The sequence below is a fragment of the Perca fluviatilis genome, chromosome 15 (genome assembly GCF_010015445.1).
Source record: "Perca fluviatilis chromosome 15, GENO_Pfluv_1.0, whole genome shotgun sequence".
In the NCBI taxonomy this organism is placed as follows: domain Eukaryota; kingdom Metazoa; phylum Chordata; class Actinopteri; order Perciformes; family Percidae; genus Perca; species Perca fluviatilis.
Genome location: NC_053126.1, coordinates 30,837,853 through 30,859,246, shown reverse-complemented (window position 1 = coordinate 30,859,246; position 21,394 = coordinate 30,837,853). Strand labels below are relative to the sequence as shown.

Below are 21,394 nucleotides of genomic sequence, written 5' to 3'. Positions count from 1 at the left end.
TTAAAGCTGTATCGCCCAGTTTATATATGCCAGCATCTCACTTGGAAAACTGCTGGAAACCTGTTACTTTTAGCCCTTTAAATATATTTGAAAAGTACTGGGTGGACTATAATCTGTCAAATGTTTGTGCACGATCAAAGTTCTTTGATCATGCATGTGGTCTCGATACACTCTGTTCTTGGTGAGGACTTGGTCTCGGTTTAGGTGGTCTCGACTACAACACTGCTCAACCCATTCAGCCTCTATTTTCTTATGCAAAACAGTTATTTTGTGTGTATTTGTTTCTTTAGTTATTGTTTATTTGATATTAATGTTCAATGTGTTAATTCATGTTTGTTCACCAAGGCAAATTCCACGTAAGTGTAACCTATTGTGGCAAGATACTGAGTATGACATAAAAAGTAGATTTTGATGTTGTATATGACTCATGAGAATTAAAGGAAGAAGCCATTTAAGAGCCAGCATCTGTTCAGAGAAATGGAACTGCAGAGAAGTCCCATGAAGGCAGGATTTTATTAAACCCTGAGGGGCTGTTACCATGCCAGAACATGGAGACAGGAAATACTTTTTCAGGCTCAGGGATTTGCCTCTTGCTTGTGGATTTCAGTAGTGCTGGCAAAAGCAGTGGACAACATGGAGACTGGAAATACTCTTTCAGGCTCAGGGATTTGCCTTTTGCTTGTGATTTCAGTAGTGCTGGCAAAAGCAGTGGACGACACGGAGGGGAATACAGCCGCTTCTGAGGTGAGAGATGCAAGGCAAAGGTTTTAGGTTGTATTGTAGTAGCAGGATGTGTATAATCAACTGTCTCTGTCAATGTCCTTTACCAGGAAATTACTCCATATCAGGTTTCCCTACGCTGAGACCACGTTTGTCCAGGCATTTTTAGAACAAACTGTTCAAAAACGATCTTCTAAACGAAGAACTACGATTGATCCTAGTTCTTTCTTTGCGGAAACGATACAAAGGGGGGTTCTTAGAACTATAAAAAAAGGTTTCTCAGGCCAAAAAGGCTTTTTGTCTATAAGGCACAGAGGGGCATACTGACAAAAAAAGAATTTAAAAACGTTACAAATAATTGCTTAGGTATTTGGCTTTACACTTTTAATAACTGCCATGGCAACAAGTCGTGGTGTTAATTGTTTCTTTGGAAGATGTTAAAAGGTGCATTAGCATGAAAATTCACTAGGAGGAAAACTGCTTCTGTTTTTATTTTTGGGGGCTTTTCCGCCTTTAATTTGACAGGACAGCTAGGTGAGTAAGGGGGGAGACATGCAGGAAAACGTCACAGGTCGGATTCAAACCCTGGACCTCTGCGTCGAGGTATAAACCTCTCAGCATATGTGTGCCTGCTCTACCCACTGAGCCAACCCGGCCACAGGCCACAGCCTCGGAAACCGAAGCTGTTTTATAAGGCATAAGATTTTATTTTGCCGCAACACACGACTACATTAAAGCATGTTTCATCAATATGTATAATAGTGTAATAGTGTAAACACATTGGATCTTTGAGGCAGATTCAACTCTGGGATGAAATTAATTTTTCTTGGTTGTTTCAAGAGATGCAGTTTTTTTTATTTATTTTTTCAGACCAGTTTTTTTTTTTTTATTGTATATTGTTTCACTGTTGGGTATTTTATTCTATTTAATTCTCTGTGCTTTGTGGTCTGATTTCATTTAATGTTCTGCAGATTTTTTTTATATCTTGATTTTCCCATGTGAAACACTCTGTTTTTAAAGGTGCCTTGTGAATAATGTGTAATATTATTTACTAGTATTATTACCTTTTCAGTTTAATTGAGTTAGCTGTCTTTGATCATCCCCAGAAAGCCATCCGTCAGTCCCAGTCTCTGTGTGCTGGGGAAAAGGAGTATGTTCACCAGAGGAAACGAGTAGTTCTGGAGTCCCTCAGCAGCCTGGGAATCAACTGTACTACAGTAAGAAAGAATACCTCTCACACTTCAGGAAAGACAACTTCTTTTTGTCTGTCTCTTTTCTTTCTTTCTTCAAAGAAATGGCCAACTACTACGCTCTGCGCCTGCGTGACAGGAAATAGCTCACCATGCCAGCAGGCAACCGTAATCTATTCATGAGAATTGGCTTTGTGATAGGAAATATTCTGTGTACTGCTGAAACTTTATTGTTGTTATAGATGCTGTGGTATATTTTCTAAAAGACTGATATTATATGTGATATCATATACTCACAAACTATATTTAAGCATGTCTGGATTAACGACCAAAAGCAAAACAATGTGGTTAAACCCCTGTTCTATTATTGTTTTATTACTATGCTATGACATGGTGCTCTTTGGATGCTTTTATATAGGCCTTAGTGGTCCCCTAATACTGTATCTGAAGTCTCTTTTATATAGGCCTTAGTGGTCCCCTAATACTGTATCTGAAGTCTCTTTTATATAGGCCTTAGTGGTCCCCTAATACTGTATCTGAAGTCTCTTTTATATAGACCTTAGTGGTCCCCTAATACTGTATCTGAAGTCTCTTTTATATAGACCTTAGTGGTCCCCTAATACTGTATCTGAAGTCTCTTTTATATAGACCTTAGTGGTCCCCTAATACTGTATCTGAAGTCTCTTTTATATAGACCTTAGTGGTCCCCTAATACTGTATCTGAAGTCTCTTTTATATAGACCTTAGTGGTCCCCTAATACTGTATCTGAAGTCTCTTTCCTGAAATTCAGCCTTGGTGCAGAATTACAGCCACTAGAGCCAGTCCCACAATGAGCTTTCCTTAGGATGTGCCATTTCTGTGTCTGTAGCTATTGAGGAGGAGAGAGGGGGGGGGGGCAAGGTGGAGGGGGGGGTATGGCCTTGACCAACTGCCATGCTTCACTTATTTGCAAGCCATGATGCCTCTCTCTTTCTCATGGGTGGGCCAAATTCTCTGGGCGGGCAAAGCAGAGAAAGGGGAGGTAACCTTTCCCCTTATGACGTCATAAAGGGAAGATTCCAGATTGGTCCATCTGAGCTTTCATTTTCTCAAAGGCAGAGCAGGATACCCAGGGCTCGGTTTACACCTATCACCATTTCTAGCCACTGGGGGACCATAGGCAGGCTGGGGGAACTCATTTAATGTTAAAAAACCTCAAAGTGACATTTTCATGCCATGGGACCTTTAGCCCAGCTTTAAACCAGGCTGTAAAAAATACTGGACGGTGCTTCTGGGTCTGAAAACTGAAGCCAATGCGGAGGTGCGTTAATTAAACCTGCATTCTATCTTATTTCCAGCAGGAGGTGACACTGATTGCAAAAATAAGTCAGTTTCTAATGAAGTCTATGAGAAAATGAGCCTACTTCTCACTTGATTTATTACCTCAGTAAACATTTTCATAACCAGTTTATGGTCTTAATCACAACTTTCAAGTCTTGATGTTGAAGAAAATAGTTGTCCCATTTATTTAAAGATGATAAAGATGATAAAACAGGGAATGCTTTAGGACAGAGGCTTAGCAATGCTAACCATGGCACTGTGTACATTAAAATAGACCTGAACTTGTTTAGGGTGTTGTCCGCGTTTTCATCTTAAACTTTGACCCTCTCACTGTGTGTTTTCACTTCATCAAAAAATATCTTGTTCAATGTACAGAAGCACCTTGCCAACCAAGCTAGTACTAGCATTAGCTGGTAACTTCAGGGAAAATTTGCTGATTTTTTTTGTACGGCACATGCAGATGAATGGCGCCAGCACTCAGTGGTCCGTGTTTACCCGCCGGTCAAACTCTGCTGGATAACTCTGTTCAGCCGGTTGAAATTTCGCCAACCTTCCCTCTTGCAACCGTAGACACCACTGGTTTAGGAACTTCATCCTCCCCAGCTCCACCCCTCATTCAAAAATCGTCAGGTCCAGTCATGTCCGGTTTCAAAAATTCAAGATGGCCAAATTGCCAAATTTGAGGCTTCAAAATATTAGTCCACAAAACAATGGGTGGTGTCACGGCACCCACAACAACCACAAATAACCTCAACAATGAAGTATGTCAAATAATGAATAATAAACTTTACTTTTCTCTGTTGCCCCAGACTGCAGGAAGGGCTTACTTTGCTTCGGCGGGTAGGCTAGGTCCAGGTTCTTCATCCAGTCTCCTATCTCCTCCATATCTTCAGTAATCTGCCTGCGCCACCAGTCCTAGATCCTTGTGCAAGTTCAGACTGTGGTCCCTCTTTTTTCCTTCTAATTGCCTCTAGTGACACTCTCCGTACCTCCTTTCGATTTGCCTCCTTCTTGCCTTCTGTGAAGCGCTCCTCGCGTTCCACATGCTTTTCCTTTCTTTGCTGGACTTGTTCCTGGTCCTCCTCATCACTGGAGGGTTCTTCATCCACATTGGTATTCTCCTACCTTTCACTCACTTTGTCTTCGGCCTCTTTAAAGGTGCCATAGATAAGATTGCAAAGATCCAGGACTTAACCAAAAAATTTGAACATCGACAACTTCTCAGTCCCTCCCCCGCTTTCCGCTAAAGCCCAAAATGGTCTCCTAAGCCCCAAAATGTCAAAATGTCCTTTTTATTATTACCCTTTCACCCACCATAAGTTAGAGCGCATCATGGGGGGAAGAGCAATCTTCTTCTTCCCTCTGGCCACCATCCCATCATCACGTCATGCTTTAATCGTCTTACATCTTTCTTGGCCTTCTTTATTAAACAACAATATTGAATAATATCTGATGTGAAACATGTGCTTTGGTATGTCACAGTTAAAAGTCAATTTTGTGTTACTGTGAGGGCATATATATATACATACACACTCACCTAAAGGATTATTAGGAACACCCTACTAAGACAGTGTTTGACCCCCTTTCGCCTTCAGAACTGCCTTATTCCTTCGTGGCATTGATTCAACAAGGTTCTGGAAGCATTCTTTAGAAATGTTGGCCCATATTGACAGGATAGAATCTTGCAGTTGATGGAGATTTGTGGGATGCACATCCAGGGCACGAAGCTCCCATTCCACCACATCCAGAAGATGTTCTATTGGGTTGAAATCTGTTGACTTGTGGGGGCCATTTTAGTACAGTGAACTCATTGTCATGTTCAAGAAACCAATTTGAAATGATTCAAGCTTTGTGACATGGTGCATTATCCTGCTGGAAGTAGCCATCAGAGGATGGGTACGTGGTGGTCATAAAGGGATGGACATGGCCAGAAACAATGCTCAGGTAGGCTGTGGCATTTAAACGATGCCCAATTGGTACTAAGGGGCCTAAAGTGTGCCAAGAAAACATTCCCCACACCATTACACCACCACCAGCAGCCTGCACAGTGGTAACATGGCATGACGGATCCATTTTCTCATTCTGTTTACGCCAAATTCTGACTCTACCATCTGAATGTCTCAACAGAAATCGACACTCATCAGACCAGGCAACATTTTTACAGTCTTCAACTGTCCAATTTTGGTGAGCTTGTTCAAATTGTAGCCCCCTTTTCTTATTTTTAGCGGAGATGATTGGTACCCGGTGGGGTCTTCTACTGGTGTAGCCCATCCGCCTCAAGGTTGTGTGTGCTGTGGCTTCACAAATGCTTTGCTGCATACCTCGATTGTAACGAGTGGTTATTTGAGTCAAAGTTGATCTTCTATCAGCTGGACTCAGTAGGCTCATTCTCCTCTGACCTCTAGCATCCACAAGGCATTTTCACCCAGAGGACTGCCACATAATGGATGTTTTTTCCTTTTTCAGACCTTTCTTTGTAAACCCTAGAAATGGTTGTGGATGAAAATCCCAGTAACTGAGCAGATTGGGAAATACTCAAACCAGCCCGTCTGGCACCAACAACCATGCCACGCTTAGATCACCTTTCTTTCCCTTTCTGACATTCAGTTTGGAGTTGAGGAGATTGTCTAGACCTGGACCACACCCCTAAATGCATTGAAGCAGCTGCCATGTGATTGGTTGATTAGATAGTTGCATTAATGAGAAATCTTACATGTGTTCCTAATAATCTTTAAGGTGAGTGTGTTGTGTGTGTGTGTGTGTGTGTGTGTGTGTGTGTGTGTGTATATATACAGTATATATATATATATATATATAGACATTCTCCTATAGGCCAGTTAACCCTCTCTCCATGTTTCCACAAGGATTCGGTTCCCCACATCGCTCTGTTGGCATCAGGTGGGGGTCAGAGGGCAGCTGTGGGTCTGGTCGGTTCCCTCTATCAGATGGAAAAGGAACATCTGGTGGACACGCTGCTCTACCTGGGATCAGTTTCTGGGTCAACATGGTAACAATAATCACACTTACACACTTAAACACAAGTTTGTGTATGAATGAGAGCTGAACAGGTAGAACACAGGGAAGAACAAAACGATTGGATTCAATTCTGAGGTTTATTTTACAGCATTTCTGCTTCACTGTGAAGAAAGTACAGCGAAACATCCTTTCATTTCATTGTGTAAACTTGCCACTGTAACAGTGGTTAAATAGCCACGCAACGAGCCAACATTTAACCGTGCGGTCATACTGTAGATGCCCTCTACCGCTTTAACAAATAGCACTACAGCTCTGGTGGTAGGGAGATGCAGGTCAGGGAGACTTATTTTAATTATGGCCCTTAAATTTCTCCATAAGTTAACACTTAGCTATATATATAAAACAAACAAAAAAATGCAATTCACAATTCACTCTACCTCTGGCAGCTACCGCCAACTTTTAACGTGAGATGTTTTCATGCATGTTAGCATGCATGAGCAGTTGACCATAGCCCTCATAAATCCACCGGAGTTTCAAATGCCAGCACAAAGAAAGCGGAAGGTGACGGACATTCGGCAGAAATGAGGGACATCCGGCGGAATTTCAAGCAGCACTGGAGCAAACCCGAAAGTGATACGTCGTCGATATAGACGACTCAATGCATGAGATAGAGTTGTGATACAAGCAGAACTTCTTAAAATTTCAATTGGACAACTTTGATCAGTTTTTCTCCATTTCTCCATTTCTTTTGACCTATGTGTACCTTTGTGTCCCCTGTGATAGGTCCATGTCCTCCATCTACAGCGACCCACAGTGGAGCAACAACCTGGAGACTGCAGTGTCCAGGTGGCTGTCAAGCCCTGAGGTTCAGCTTGAGGAAGCTTTGGCCTGGTTGGGTGAGAGGGCAAAGGAGGAGCATTTCTCTCTCAGCGATGTCTGGGGGGTTTTGACCTCTGCTGGGATCATGAAACAGGTACCTGGGCCAACACACACACACACACACACACACACACACACACACACACACACACACACACACACACACACACTTTTACTCTTATTATGTCCCATTTAAGATAAGATAAGAGATAAGGTAGACTTTAGTACTGGAACAGCATGAAAACCAAGGCACTCTTGCGGCACACAGGCCTTCTTCAGATAGATACTTTATTAATCTCAAAGGGAACCCTAAAGAAGGTCTGTGTGCCGTATGTTTTACCTTTTGCTATGCAGCTAATGCAAATAAAGGCTTTTTAAATAAAGGCTTTTTAAATATTTTATTCAACAAGAGTGCCATGGTTTTCATGCTGTTCTGGTACTATTGGATTACCCCTTGTTAGACTTTTTTCAACCACCACCAAAAACAAGCGCTCCTTTTCTCTGTCTTCCACCATAAGATAGACTTTATTCATCCCACATTGGGGAAATTCAGAATAAGGAAAATACACATTAAATATAAATAGAATAGAAAAAATAAGAATAAGAGTTACAAGAGTAGTATTTACACTATAAACACTTATATTACTATATATGCAGAGAGGTACACACACAGATATACAGATGAGATGCATTTGAAACGCAGCACACTATTACGGAGATTGTATGTGTAGTCCTTCACAGAAACATCTTGTGTTTTATTAGATGGACCTACGACGTCTTTCAGATGAGGCCAGCAGAAATGCCACCAACCCTTACCCCATCTACAGCGCCATAGAGAAGCACTGCTACTCACACGGGCCCATAGAAGGTACACATACATATGTCACATTAGCACCTTAGTAGTCTTACATAGCCGGACCTATCTGCACAGCGCTGTGGAGTAAGGTCTGGTTACACCACATATACATTCTAGGATAGGAGAAATACAACGCCCTGGGTTGTTTGCGTTTCTTTAAACCAATCACACTTGTCTTGGGCGGTGCTAAGCTCCGGACGCCGTGACGGTGGCTCTGCAAAAAAGTCTCGGGAAGGAATTTGTTTGTTGGAACATTTGCAACCCGCAAAAGAAAACGGCACATACAATATTAAATGAAGTTAACTGTTTACACAATACAGTACAGTTAACGTGAGTTATTTAAATGTGCTGCATACATTGTTAAATGTCAGCTGCTCTTACTAGTGTATCGCCAAAGCCGGTCTATGGAAAGCCTTTCCACTCCCTAATTCAGCCCCATTGTACCGAATTTGGTTGCAGTTCAACCATAGTTCCACTGGGGGTGATCACGGTCCAGTGCAAAATGAATGGGACTCTATGGAGCTAGACGGCTAAATTTGTCTGTTTCGCATGATTGTTGTTGAACAATCTCAGATCTGATTGTAGTTTTTGTAAGTTCAACATAGATTATAGATAGAAAGTTGAATGAACGAGTACTTATGTCCTTTCAATTTCTTACAGGGTGAGTCGTTGTTGCCCATAACACGCTAGCATTCTGCTAATGAATGCTTATTGGTCAGTGAAGGACTGATTACGATCGGAGATCCCGCTTGACGGCATCTGAAGCGGAACCAGAATGTCAGAGTGAATATTTCGGCGTGGTCTTTAAAACATTAGCAAACCTCTTTCTAGCATGTGTATTGACAGGGAGAGCCTAACCTGTCAGCTGTGTTGTCGATGCCTCGAGAGAACAAAGGAAGCGACTCAGAGCTTGCCGTAAGCAGTATCTCTGGCCGTACGATGTGTGGGCATTGACATTTTAAAAGGCTTTTTAGAACAAAAAAGGCACTTTAAAAAAATCTAACACCCAGCAGTGTGTATTTTCTTAGCCTCCCCTTTCGAATGCAACATTGAAATTACTAGACAAAAAATTATATCCTGAGAAAATTGGATTTTGAGGGGTATAGCTCCATAGAGTCCCATACATTCTGCACTGGCCTGTGAGCGCCCCCTATATGGAACTCTGGTGGAACTGCAACCAGTTCAGAAGCCGGAAGTAACGAGAGAGTGGAACTTCTTCCCTTATTAGAAATTCTTTGGTATCGCCGTGTGTAATTTGACCACAACAATCCCAACAAGTGGTCCCAAAACGTCCCAGTTATACAGAGTATAAGCCGTAAACATATTCTTTGTAAATCATTACAATCCTTCCCTGAAAGAACCGAGCAGGTCTGCCTTGTTGCACCGTCCAAATTTTAATGACTTATTGCAAGTGTAAACAGACTTACTCTCTCTTTCAGGGAAATGGTTCGAGGTGAGCCCGCACGAGGCTGGTTTCACAGAGTTGGGACTTTTCGTCTCAACGTCTCTCCTGGGCAGCACATTTCAGAACGGAGAGCTGCTGGAGGAGAAGCCAGAGATGGACATGGTCAAACTACAAGGTGTGTGTTCACAGAGCAGTATGGACTTACAGTAACTAAACTGGTACAAACTCTAAATACAATTATGAACCTGAAAATGAGCATAATATGAGGTCTTTAAGGCTGCATCAGTTAATATTTGTATACCAACGATAGTTCAAATGAGTATTTATATTGTGAAAGGAGTCGCTGTAGTAACTAACCCACAGAAAATTATCACCCAACTCTGTAGTTTCCCCTCAGCTCGAAAGAGCGTTTTAGCCTCTTTTAGCTTATTTTTTTTGTTTTTTTCCTCACTCACTAACCTAGTTTTCGTCCACAAAAGGCGGAGTATTTTCAGCAAACGAGCTCTGATGAACCCACTGTTCCCTTCCTGCTCAGAACCAAACAGCAGACACACCAAGTTAGCAACTAGCTGCCTGGTGAACATAATGAAACATTTAGCAGCTAAAGAGTAGCTATTTATTTATGTTGTTATTATTTTTATTAAAACTGTGCGCGTGTGTGTGTGCGCTGAAACCGTGCAGGTTTTCTAGGTTGTGCATTGGCTCATGAGGAGACGATCAAAGACCTCATCCCTCCCTGGCTGAATGGTAATCACAGTTTGACATTGTCATACATAGGCCTACTTTAAATGTATTTTTTTTGAAGCAGCAGAGATTAATCCCTTCCGTGTGTGTGTGTGTGTGTGTGTGTGTGTGTGTGTGTGTGTGTGTGTGTGTGTGTGTGTGTGTGTGTGTTTGTGTGTGTTTTTTTATTTATTTTTTTATTTTTTCAGTGCCTGGACAGATAGACGGCGCTGCTGAAGACTACCTGCGTGTGTACAATGCTCTTGATAAACTTGTAGGCCTGACCAGAAGCACCATAAAGGATCCTACCGCTCTGTCTGACCTGGACAAGTTGCAGAAAATACTAGAAGATAGAGGTAATAACAAAGATGACCCTGCACAGATGATTTACCATAAAAAAAAAAATCACTATTAAATCCAATGGTTTTTGTAGCAGCAAGCTACTTCCCAAGATTGTAGCTACTGATACCCAGAAAGTAATGCCATCAATGTTTACATTTTCTTCCCTTTTCAACTCTTTTGTGTCTGTGATGAAATAATGACGCAGCAAATCTCTTATTAAAATGACAGAGTCCATTAGATTCTTATCTTTTCTAGACATGCTAAATCATAATAAGTCAGTGTGGCTGGAGTCCAAGAGTTCGGAGGAAAGAAAAAGTATTTTTGGCCAGTGGAATCTGGAGCTGCTGGCGGCAGTACAGACCTGGAGCCAGAGTCTGGAGGACGGAGCTTTCAAAACACATGGTCAGTGTATGGCAGATAAACAGTCAGAGCGGTATAAACAGACCTATTTTATTTCAATGACATGTAAACACGCCTGTGTAATTCTTTTCGATGTGTTTTCCCCAGTCTCTCTGCTTACTAAGCAGGTACTACCCATGATTATGAAATGGGAGTGGGGAACTACCGGGAACTTCCTCTACCAATACCAAGGTGAGAAGACAGACCTCTTCAGCAATAGTGGCAGTTAACTTAGTAATTTAGTAGCTTAGTAAAAAACACTATGTTGTCTATCTTTAAAAAAAAAAAAAGGAATAGTTTGACATTTTGGATAATACGCTTACCGTATTGTCTTGAATAATGGCCGGGGGTGTGGTCGACACAAACAAACGAAGGCCTACAAAGCGAGACTACAAAACAACTGACAATAGTTTTTTTTTAGATTGCAAATTAGATGCTTGTTAGAGTGCACACAATAACCTCAAGTGATCAAAACGGTTCGTCACAATGGCCAAGGTAATGTTTTTTAGTTTTTTTTTTCACAAATTCCAGCACACACACAGAAATTGGCAAATGCAAAACAATAATTAAGAGAAATAGGTTAAGTAGATAAGTTAAAACAAGCTTGCTTAAAGTTTTAACGTCTGTTGCTGGGCAGATTCCACGGTTCCACCTTACCTCCGCTCTACAGAGAGATTCCACCTGACAGATGCCGGGCTGCTGATTAACGTAGGATACCCTTCATTCCTGGGAGAAAAGAGAGACATCGACCTCATCATTGCACCGGAGTACAGCGCTGGAAACATGTTTGAGGTACTGAGGTGTGTCAGGGCGGGGCAGACAATCACGAGGCAGGAAGCTGTGTTTGAAACCGTTCCCTATCACAGAAATAGTGCACTATATAGTGTATTAGCAATCTTCTAGTGGTGTTCGAATTCTCCGTGGTCAATTTCATTCACTATATAGTCCACTATAAAATACCCACAATGCACTGCTAATTTGAGTGTACATACGATGTACCCTAAATTTTACTCCGGTATACCACAATGCAAAACTGGTGTGTTATTCCCGGAGGAGGAGGAGGAGGAGGAGGAGGAGAAGAAGAAGAAGCAGAAGGAACCACGAAAATCTGAAAAAGGTTAAATGGAGCGGGTTTTCGTTTCTAAACCGTGGAAATGAAACGTGCAACATACATACAACCTTTTACTTTCCTCGTTGGAGCACTGTGTGTTTCAGAGACGTATTAGAAGTATTTTTGTTTCAGTTTGTTTACATGAAGCTGGGCGGCGCACCCCTCCGTCACACACACACTCCGCATCTCCTGACGCAAGTCACGCAGCGATGTGTTTTCAGTGAGTGTCCGATATCTCGTTTGGTCGTTCCCTATATAGTATTTAATAAACACTATAAAGGGAATAGTGAGTGAGTGAGGGAGCGGTTTTGAACACAGCTAGAGAGAAACAGGAAACTGAAGCATAAAAACACACACATAGAATACAGAAACACATGGGACGGTAAACAACAAAGAAACAGGGAATCAATTAACCCAATAAAACAGGAAACACTACAACTGAAAACCACAACCATTTCACCTTTTAGTATCGGACCAGTGTGCTAGGTACCGCAACAGAGAGGTAACGAAAAAGGGATGGCGCCGTTCCTTCGGTACCGTCTACTACCTTTTGACAATGGAAACGCAAAAATAACCATTCTAATGTGTAACGAACTGAACCGAACTGGACTGCTTGGAGGAAACGAGGCTTTTCAGTCTGCTTGAACCCTGGATTGAAACAAACTGATTATGCCGGCAGTATAATACCATATACTGTATGGGCTTTTGACTGCAAGGCAATCAAACCATTGACACATTGTTTAATAACTATCAGTAATTTTTTATTATGGAAGGTAATTTCCTTTACTAGACGTAATGCAACCTAGTCTACGGTCCATTTTAAGATGCTTTAATGCAAACCTCTTCACTCCAGTCTCCCAACACCCTGGCCCTTCCCTGTGAGAGTATTCGGCTAAAGTTAAACAAACTTTTCATTTACCTTCAGCCAAGCTCAAGTTTCATCTCAAAGATCACCCTGCTCTTTTAGTAAACGTAGGCTCAAAAGCACGTGCTGGATACTTCCTTCCTATAGGTCCTTCGTTTTATGGTTGGTTCCGACTTTCTAAACCTTTTTGAACAATAGAACTAGCCTGGTTGACACTAGACCCTTTTCAGTTGTAACTGAGAGTGGGTCTGGGCAAACTTCATTCGCAGTGCATTTCCAAAGGGGCATCACTCAACGGACGCCGCTCAAATGCCTCTGGGCGCAATTGGATAGTCCTTCAACCAATCACACCAACGATCCGGGTGACGTAGCGGTGACAGCGGGTTGCTGCTGAAGCGGTGGCCGTCATGTTGAATGATATAACAAAAGGCTGCTTGCCTTCGCTGCGCTATCGTCATCGTGTAAAGTCGCCTCAACGGTTGTGATTGGTGCCTCGATTTGGAAAAATTGGAAATTGGCTTGAATGGGCTCTTGGCCAGACTGACTTGCAGAGCAAATCTCCAACTTGCCGGAAGTTCGTCAGGGTTTTCCCAGGCTACAATGGAACCATTGTCTTTCAAAGAGTGATTTACATGTAATCTGGAGAAAACGTCAGTCTTCTGGACCCACAGCCTGCTGCTCCGAAGCCTGGCATCAGCACAAGCACCTGGAACTCCCAGGCAGAAAGCATGTCGGTTTCTCTGTGCCGTTGTTTTTCACATAGAACCGGGCTGGTTTAAGTTAACTGACGTTATAGAGGTCCACTAAAACAAAGCGCTATAGTAAGCTGGTGTCAGCCATAAGAGCTAATGTTAGCTGACGGCTGTGACAGGCAACGGCACAAAGAAACAGACTCACTTGCGGTTTGGGAGTTCCAGGTGAAGTCTTGAAAACCGCCAGAAGCCGTCAGTAAGCACTGTGCATGGAGATGGGGGGCGGGGGGGGGGGGGATACTCGCTGTTTTTCCGTGCTGGTTGGCGTTCTTCTTGAGCATTTAGCGACAGTCTAGAACATTTGTAACGTTAGGCGTATATACTGCCCCCGTCGGGTCCGGAAGGATTGCGTCCCCATGTACCATCGGTACTGTAGAAAAATTAGTACCATCACGTTTTCAGAATTTTGGTACCGAGTTGGTTCCAAAGTACCGGTTCTCGTGACATCCCTAGTGCAATGTATGTTCCAGCTTTGTGTACATGTAATTTAACTGATTCACCTTGTCTCGTTCCTGCACATATAGATATCCCCCCTAACCCTTAGTAAAACCCTAATACTTCTAAACGTTTTATAAAAGTATGCCAAATAATAAAGTGGTACCTGCCTAACTCAGATATGATTTATTGCAAACGAGCATGAAAGCAGTGAAGCATTTTTGACCCTCTAACTCCCTTCACAGACTCTGACTCTTGCCAGAGACTATGCAGCCGAGGTGAAGAAGCCTTTCCCAGAGATAGACGTCAAAATCCTGGAGGAGAGAGACTGGCCAAAGGGCTGCTACGTGTTGGAGGGAAAAGAGAAGGAACCCACCATTGTTTACATGCCGCTCTTCAACAGAGACAACTGCAAAGGTCTGTTATACACACACACACACACACACACACACACACACACACACACACACACACACACACACACACACAGATTTATTTCATGACTTTTCTTCTCAGAAGCAGAACTGCTCTGAAGGCAAAACATAAACTGTAAAAAATAATGTCCGTAGCTTGCCGGCTCCATTAAACCTGCATTCTATTTAATTTCCAGCAGGGGGCGACTCCACTGGTTGCAAAAATAAGTCTGTTTCTAGTCTATGGGGAAATTACCCATACTTCTCACTTGATTCATATCCTCAGTAAACATTTTCATAATGAGTTTACGGTCTCACTCGCTAGTTTCAGTAAGTAGGTTCAAAATGACTTCGGTTGACTTTTAGCTTAACACAGGATGCGAACAGCGCTCTCCTGGGTGATATACCTTTGTTTGTTTCACCCATCCCTCCCTACGCAGACTTTCTTGCTCGTTCTACCACCTCACCTGACTTCCTCCTTTGCTCCCATCATAATTACTAGGACCACTAGAGGCCACTATAAACATAAATATGGGTCGTAATAAGCTGCTCGTACAAACAATCTATGGGAACGTTTTTTAGGGGAGGACAGTCCTCTTTAGATAGTCTGGAAAGGCCACAGAGGCAACACATTCTCACTCCCATCGCGTAAAACACTTGGTCAGGTACCTTTGGCCTTTTTATTGACACTAAAAGTCTCCTTTAGCATCAGATCTAAACACGCTTTATCTAAACACGCTGGGTCGGGACTATTGGCTTCACTTTTGACGCAGTTAGGTTTAGGAAAAGATTGTGGGTGGGCTTATAAAAGGTCAGTTTCCGCGACATGCAGGACAAGAACGGGACAGTTGGGTTTAGGAAATGTGACACGAGGGACATGAAACCCGGTCTCTGGGGTGAAAGTCCTGTGTTGTTTGACCCATCCATCACCCCAACCAGCCTCCCTATGCGGAATTTCGGGCTTTCATACTACTCGCTCGCTACCGTTGTCGCTCTTAATACTACGTCATCTTCAAGCGTCGCGGAGCTGCTGCTCTGCCCGGTGAGTTCCATACACACGCTGAGGGTTGCTTATTGGTCGTTTATGCCTACCCTCTAATAACCCACAGGAGTGTTTAATAAATTAGCGCCCCCTAGAGGTGGCAGACAATATGACCTCATACCTAAACCAGAGAACGTAACGGTTGCAGTTTTAAACAGGTCGTTAAAGTTGTGAAATGGTCGCAGTTTGGTTGGGTTTTGTCACAAAAACTACTAACAGTTACAATAATTACTTAAAGGGCAACTATTATATAGTAAGGGTGTGACGAGATCTCGTTTTACGAGATCTCGCGAGATCTCGCGTGACGAGATTTCTCGTCGAGGTGAAAAGAGTGAAAGAGTGACAGACAAGACGAACACAATATGTAAACATTGTAAGAAAGAAATGCCGTACTACTAACTACTGCACCCGCAAGTCGCGGGTGCAGTAGTTAGTAGAGAGCTGTGGTGGTGCTGTAAGTGTTTTTGCATAGTGCTCGTGTTAGCCGCGGTATACGGCATTTCTTTCTTACAATGTTTACATATTGTGTTCGTCTTGTCTGTCACTCTTTCGCCGTTTATTATTTCCGCAGGAAAACCAAAATGTTGCCACACAAATGATTTAAAAGTGGCAGGGGGATCTTCAATAGTAATTCCACGCTCCATCACGCTGACATCACATCGCCTCACGAGACAACTTTTCACCTCGATGAGAAATCTCGTCTCGTTCTCATGAACCCAATCTCGTGATGTGTTTCGTCTCGTGGAGTAAGCGTCTCGTCACACCCCTAGCTTGTAACCTTGGTTCTCTGAGTAAAGACTATTTTTCCCAGTCATATTTCTTAACTGAAGTTTTCTTTAAATTACCCAGACAGCATTTACATCTGTGCCAGATCCGTTTTCGAATCAGCAGATTCGCGCAGCAGTCACACTCAGTATGCAGATCTGCACCAACTTTGCGCCAGACTTGTCTGTAGCTTCTGAGAACGACAGTCCGTCCGGCGGGTGCGACGCAGATCCGGGACAGCTGCGCAGACCAGACACGCCACATGTCCGCCCGGCGAGTGCGGGCCAGATCCACGGGAGCTGCGCAGACCGGACGCGCCACAACTGAAATATGTCCACCCAGCGGGTGTGGGCCAGACCGGACACGCCACAACTGAATTGAGTCCGCTCGGCGGGTGTGGGCCCGTTCTAATACATCATGATGTGGGCCGGATCCACAGGAGTTGCGCAGACCGGACACAACTGAATGGAGTCCGCCCGGCGGTCTGGGCCAGATCCACGGGAGTTGCGCAGACCGGACGCGCCACAACTGAATTGAGTCCGCCCGGCGGGTCTGGGCCAGATCCACGGGAGTTGCGCAGACCGGACGCGCTACAACTGAATTGAGTCCGCCCGGCGGGTGTGGGCCAGATCCGCAGGAGCTGCACAGACCGGACGCGCCACAACTAACGGAACGCTTTTTTCCTGCATAAACCCGCAACTCTATTTGAAATGCAGAGAGGAAGACTGCAGGCTGCACCGTCTTTGTGATTATTGGTAAGTGCATTATACAAGTAAAATTGTAAAAGTAAACTGCTGTTGATGTCATGTTAATATGTTAAATATGTATAGGCTAAACATAAACTTTTACAAACTTAGTTTACACTGACATTCTGACAACCAGAGACGTGTCAGACAATACGCTGGGTAGGCTAGTAGACCTATAGCTAGGCTATGCTTGTAGTAGCTATAGGTTCTTTTAAACATCCACAACTAATGTGAACAGGCTTTAAGGCTGAATCAGTGATCTTTGCTTATTATTCACCAAAATTACTGAATATCGTGTCCATTGTGTGTTAGCTGCAAAATCGTTTGTTAGCGCTACCCACTAGGCTAAACAGTCTTTTGTTAGTTTTGTTAGTCTTTACTTAATCACTCTCTCACTCATTCACTCACTACACACCACGTCACATTTGTGCAAGCATTTTACTATAATGTCATATAATAAATAATCTTTGAATACTTAATCTAACATACTGTTTGTTTCTTTGCTTTGTGTGCTTGTTGTAGGCTACGTCTTACAGGAGCAATGAGGAAGAATCGCATGTCTGACAAAGCCACGGACACGGAGATAAATCAACAGCCATCAGATCTGCCTTAAGAGAGCCGGGGGTGGACGCCGCGCTGTTGTTTCACCCAACTAATAAGCAGTAAATATACCTACAGTAGGCGCAGTGTTCACATTAGGTTTTTTTACTGGTTGTTTTTTTTTTGTAATTTGAATAATTAATTAGCGGATCTTTAATCATATGCTTTTTTCTCTTTTTTGTGCATCTGGATTCACGTCAGATGGTTGTTCATGCTGTAGTTTTCTCTTTTGCCTTTTTAAAATAAAAACTATTTTGAAAATTACAAATTGCGTGGATATTTGTAAATATGAATCACAGATCAGGGCCAGATGAGCCCCAGATGTAAAATATGAGTCTGGGCCAGATCCGCACCACACGTCATGGCATTAATAACTGTACTGGGCCAATTCTGGCCCAGATCTGTCTCTGATCCGTAATTCCAACCTGTTCCGGTATTGGGCCGTTGGAACAGATGAGCCCGGCCCAGGTCCGTTTAGCGGATCTGCGCCAAATGCTAATGAAGACCTGGTCCAAATCTGGCCCAAATACATTTTGCTGTCTGGGTAGTGTTAAAATCGCGTCTCGCTCTCGTGACCCCAATCTCGTGTCTCGTCTTGTCTCGTGAGCGAGTGTCTCGTCACACCCCTATTATATAGCATTTTCAGGATTATACTTGCATTTTGTGTTTGTACTAGAACACGTTTACATGCTTTAAAGTAAAAAAATAAAATAAAATAAAAACTTAATTTTTCTCAGACTGCCCATGGCTGCTGGACCTGTTTTCAACCTCTGTATGAGACTCTCTGTAGGAGCGCCTGTCTCTTTAATCCCTCCTCCTGAAAAAGCCCAGTCTGCTCTGATTGGCCAGCGTGCTTCCTGGAATCTTCGGAGCCTCCGCTCCGTGTTTCACTAGTTGAAGCTGGAGCTACTGCAACGGAGTATATAGCAGGACTTTTTACCGTGAAAAATCACCAATAAAGACTTCTAAGCCAAATATCGCACAACCGGACGTGTCCCAGACCGGAATTTGAGGAGAAATTACCAGCATCGGCCGAGATTACAGCTATGTTGCGTCAGCATGTAGCTACTTAATAGTTAGCAGAAGCAGCACCGTCAAAAATCACAGATAAAGGCTTCTGAACCAAACACTACCCAATCGGGCATGTTTCAGCAGTAATGCGAACCGGAATTGGGGAGAATTTCTTAACATTGGCAGCCCAGATGACATTGTTTACTACTGTTAGCCATGTGACTAGCTACTTTAGTTAGCAATTGACACTTAATAGAATATAGCAGCAATTTCTACAGTCAAAAATCACAGATTAAGGAAAAATACTAAGCAAATAACACTGGCAGCCAAGGTGACATTGTTTACTGCTGTTAGCATGTAGTTTCATGCGACAATGTGAACACCGCAGTGGCTTAAAAGAACACACTCCAGTCCTGCCTACTTGGAGCAGGTGACCAATCATAGAAGGCCGGCTTAGAGTTGCGTAACACTTAGCCGAGAGTAGAAAAAACTGTTGAAACCGGAGCGCTCAGAACAGTTGAATCTGAATGTTTTAGCTCACAGGGATTCATCTAAAATACATTTACCTCATTATTTCAAGTTTTGGCCACGTTTAACATGAAAATCCAGCATTATAACATTGTAGATATGACAGAAAACACGGAAAAGCATATGTGACCTTTAAGTTCAGAAAAAAGGTTGTGGTTTGGGTTAAAAGACGCTACTTTATTTCTAGTTACGCACGTGCTGCAGAACGTGACATAGCTCCGTTTGTTCCGTAAAAAAGTTTTAAAAAGAACATACTACTTGGTGAAAGTCCTGTGTGTGTTTGACCTATGCACCAATCCACCCTACCTCCCTACTGACTTATCAAGGCGTTTTTCGGGGGAGGGGCCTGAACAGGTCTTTACTGTTTTCTGTAGATGCAGCGGAGTTCAATGCAAAGATGGAGGAGTTCTCCACCTTCCAGCGTCCCTACAGCCAGGAGAAGATTGAGTTTGTGTTGGAGACGGCGAAAGCCAACATAAAGACCAACAAGGCAACTCTGCTGCGGGAGATCGAGAAGGCTGTTCTCTGCCGACACAACAAGATGTAGGGTGGGGGGGGAACCGGAATCTCACATCTTGGTACAGCGTGTGATCTCTGGGATCAGTGTGTCTCTGTGTGTCTGAGCCTGTGTGAATTAGGGATAGACGGACTATCGGCCATGGCTGATTATTGGCCTGTTTTTGGCAGTGTGCAGATTATCTGTATCTGCGTTTTATTTGCCTGATAACCGATGAAGTTAATGAATTAAAAAGTGGTCTACTTTGGCTCGGCTACAGCTCTGTATCTGTCCCTCTGCTTCGGTTTCACTCAGCACTGAGTCTGACTTAATGTCCCGCCCACAACACTGTCTGACTCTCTTTTACTGTTGAAAATTTCAAATTCATTAAATAACTGCTTAAAGCATAGATCTTCAACAGGGGGTCCGGGACCCCTATGGGGTCCTCAGAGTCACTGCAGGGGGGCCACTAAATTATTGTCAATTATTTTAGATTTATAAAATCATGCCAACAATTATTAATTTAATAGCTTGGTATTCTATGCAAAAAAAGACATATATAAAGGCTTTAGGTCGCCTACATGTTATTTTAGGCCCAGTTTAATATGCAACTTCATTTTATACAATATACTGTATGTAATAGGGGGTCCCTGCTCCATCTCTCTTTCAGTTAAGGGGTCCTTGGCTTAAAAAACGTTGAAGACCCCTGGCTTAAAGCAACACTATGTAACTTTTAGCTGCAGCTGTAGTTCCAATGAGACAACCTGTAGAGGGACCGAAATGGGAAAAGTTACATAGTGTTGCTTTAAAGCATTAAACTAAGTTTTGTGTTGGAGTATGTAACATTCCAAACTCTTAATTTTTACTTAAATATTTTAATTTTCACTGTAAATGCATATTGGTTTCAAATCAATTATCGGTTTCATTAACTACTAATAATCTGTATCGGCGTTGAAAATAACAGCATCGGTCAATCCCTAGTGTGAATGGCAGCGTTCCCCTGGGGTTTTAAAAAAAGTCTTAAATTTAATATTCTAAAAATAAGTCCTTAAAAGTATCTATAGTAATGGATAAGTCAGTGTCTTAGTACCGAAACATTGCATTTTATTAAACTTTATATATTTTTTGCAAGTTAGACAGTTTACAAAGGTCTTACATTTTTTCTTGACCTTTCTTAAGTATTAAGTGAATATTTTGTGTGGGTAACATTTAAAAGAAGATGATTTTGTATTTTTAGTTTCATAGCATAAGAACTCCAAATGTGTGACAGACATTTTATTCATTTTATGTTAGAGTACAAACACACTTTGCAAAAAGGTTTTTATTGAATTTAGGTTATTCACTTGGTAAATACTTTTCTCAGCCTTAAAATCCACACTGATTTCCCAATATATGGCCCTAAAGTAGGCATTAAATTTCTTCCTAGGTGGTATTATAAAGGTCTTAAAAAGTCTTAACTTTAACTTGGAGAACCCTGGGGGGTACCCCGGAAAGGAGATGGACGGATAAAAAAGTATTCAATAATAGGAGTTTATATAATATTTTTTTGTGTCAGTGTGCGTGTGCTCGCCTCAGACAGAGAGAGACGTGGAAAAAAAGTCTGAATATTGAAATACCCCCCCGTTAAAATCTCTGAGAGAGTCCGATGCAGCCTGACTCTGAACGGTAAAACTGAGATAAGTGCTCCTATTCAAGTTCATGCTCTGCTTTTCAACAGTTTTTTGGTAAATTGCTATTAAACACGGGGGGGCCGTGCCTGTGCCCCCCTTTTAGCCCCTCCCCTGCCTTTCAAACACAAGGTAGGAGCGATCACCTTTTG

At 42.6% G+C, this 21,394-nt stretch overlaps 1 protein-coding gene across 2 annotated transcripts; it reads left to right on the top strand.

Moving 5' to 3' along the window:
- The first annotated feature begins 488 nt into the window (after positions 1-488).
- LOC120573886 (cytosolic phospholipase A2 gamma-like) lies at positions 489-19,827 on the top strand. 2 transcript variants are annotated; one of them, XM_039823780.1, is made up of 13 exons: positions 491-744; positions 1,827-1,937; positions 6,096-6,238; positions 6,991-7,180; positions 7,849-7,954; positions 9,382-9,522; positions 10,029-10,094; positions 10,280-10,426; positions 10,668-10,814; positions 10,920-11,003; positions 11,449-11,603; positions 14,220-14,391; positions 19,454-19,827. In XM_039823780.1, exons 1-13 carry the CDS (start codon positions 634-636, stop codon positions 19,624-19,626), a joined length of 1,746 nt encoding a protein of 581 aa, XP_039679714.1. In that variant the 5' UTR covers positions 491-633; the 3' UTR covers positions 19,627-19,827. The 2 variants fall into 2 exon arrangements, with proteins under 2 accessions (XP_039679715.1, XP_039679714.1); XM_039823781.1 differs by lacking the exon at positions 10,029-10,094 and having other exon boundaries at positions 489-744.
- The last annotated feature ends 1,567 nt before the right edge of the window (positions 19,828-21,394 follow it).

Excerpts from the sequence above, each read along its gene's own strand:
- LOC120573886 (XM_039823780.1), top strand. The coding sequence starts at position 634 with ATGGAGACTGGAAATACTCTTTCAGGCTCAGGGATTTGCCTTTTGCTT. Across the intron at positions 6,239-6,990 it reads TCAGTTTCTGGGTCAACATG|GTCCATGTCCTCCATCTACA; the intron begins GTAACAATAATC and ends CCCCTGTGATAG. Across the intron at positions 10,095-10,279 it reads CATCCCTCCCTGGCTGAATG|TGCCTGGACAGATAGACGGC; the intron begins GTAATCACAGTT and ends TTATTTTTTCAG.